Source organism: Trichechus manatus, unplaced genomic scaffold (genome assembly GCF_000243295.1).
Source record: "Trichechus manatus latirostris isolate Lorelei unplaced genomic scaffold, TriManLat1.0 scaffold00232, whole genome shotgun sequence".
In the NCBI taxonomy this organism is placed as follows: domain Eukaryota; kingdom Metazoa; phylum Chordata; class Mammalia; order Sirenia; family Trichechidae; genus Trichechus; species Trichechus manatus.
The window spans coordinates 3,273,869-3,275,608 of record NW_004444168.1 but is presented as its reverse complement, the minus strand read 5'-3'; the positions used below and the strand labels follow the sequence as shown (position 1 = coordinate 3,275,608).

General features: G+C 40.2%; 1 protein-coding gene across 1 annotated transcript in view; it reads right to left on the bottom strand.

Annotated features, from left to right (window-relative positions):
* The window catches only part of LOC101357260 (olfactory receptor 52R1), an 8,095-nt gene extending 7,281 nt beyond the window's left edge, over positions 1-814 (bottom strand). The window contains exon 1 of the mRNA XM_012559287.2: positions 1-814. Coding sequence (XP_012414741.1) covers positions 1-808 — 808 coding nt within the window. The 5' untranslated portion in view covers positions 809-814.
* Between the last annotated feature and the right edge of the window lie 926 nt (positions 815-1,740).

Genomic DNA, 1,740 nt, shown 5'->3' with positions numbered 1-1,740 from the left:
GGTGGCCAAAGCGATGGGTGAGGAAAGTGAAGAGGGCTAGGATATAAAAAGCCAAGATAACACAGAGATGAGAGGCACACGTGCCAAAAGCCTTTATCCGGGCTTCACCTGAGGGCAACTGCAGCACAGCTTTCAATATCATGACATAGGATATACTTATGATAATCATATCAAAACCAACCACAGAGAAGTCCACAAAGAGTTCATATGCACGATTTACTCTAGTATCATCACACACCAACTTCAGCACAGCCATGTGCTCACAGTAGGACTGGGGAATGACCTTGTTGTGACAGAAGGGCATACTGGAGATCATGAAGCAGAAGGGACTCACCCACACCACCCCTCTTATCATCACAGCTGCCCCCAGTTTGCCCACTACCCACAGGGTCAGGACAGTAGAGTGTCGGAGTGGGAAACAGATAGCCACATAGCGGTCCACGGCCATAGCCATGAACACCCCAAACTCCACAGAAGAAAAGGCATGGATGAAGAAGATCTGGATGAGGCAGGCATGATATTTAATCTCATGATCATGAAACCAGAGTATGGCCAGCATTTTAGGTTGGGTGGAGGAGGAGAGGACCAGATCAGTAACAGCCAGCATGGCCAGAAAGAGGTACATGGGCTCATGGAGCGTGTGGTCAGTTCGGATGATATGAAAGACAGTGATATTGCTAATTACAGCCACAGCATACATGGCACAGAATGGAAAGGCAATCCAAAAGTGGGAATTCTCAAGTCCTGGCATTCCAAGCAGAATGAAGAACACAGGATGAGAAGAGCAGTTCCCGGAAGCCAACATCATTGAATGGATAATTTGTTCTCGTTTGGGAAGGTAAGGTATTCTCTGCAGGTGGTAACAATCAATGTAATTATTATTATTATTTAGAAGTATGTTGGATAGGGAAATTGAGTAATATGGAAATTGAGTTTAATGGTACACTGGAATAATTTCAACTATTTTAATAAACAAAAGTTGCAACATAAAGGGATGTTATTCTGTATTCTTTATATTTATGTCATTGAAACAGGGGCAGAACATACAAGTTACAAATGTAATTATTTTTTAAGAATTGATATTTTTCTTGAAAGTAGAATCTAAGTGAAAACTATTTTGGCAAATAGATTAATAGAAATTTTTTCCCTTCTTTTTTTTTTGAGTTAATGACTTATTTGTTCAACCTTTCCCGTAGATTCTTCTATTCGTTATTCTGTTTAAGCCACTTGTGCAAATCTGCAGAATAGGAAGCAGGTTTGGAACATACTCTGGCTTAAAGGCCCATTACAATTTGTGCAATAAAGTTGAGTTTGCTTTGACTCTAATAGTTACCATGAAGATTTGGAGTGGAAGAGTACTAACTAACCAACTATGCAACTGTAATTATACCTATTATTTTAGTACATGACTCTTCCTAGATCAGTGGTCAGGAATTTTTTTCCGTAGAAGATAAGATGATTAATATTTAGACTGTATGTGGGTCATTCAATCTGTGTTGCAACTAGTCAGTTCAGCCATTGTAGTGCAAAAGCACCCATTAAAAAACAAACAAACAAACAAACAAAAACAAAAACAAAAAAACTCATAGCAGTGGAGTTGATTCTGACTCATAGCTACCCTATAGGACAGAGTAGAATCGCCCCATAGGGTTTCCAAGGAATGGCTGGTGGATTTGAACTGCTAATCATTTGGTTACCAGCAGAACGCTTAACTACTGCACCACCAGGGCTCCAAAGCAC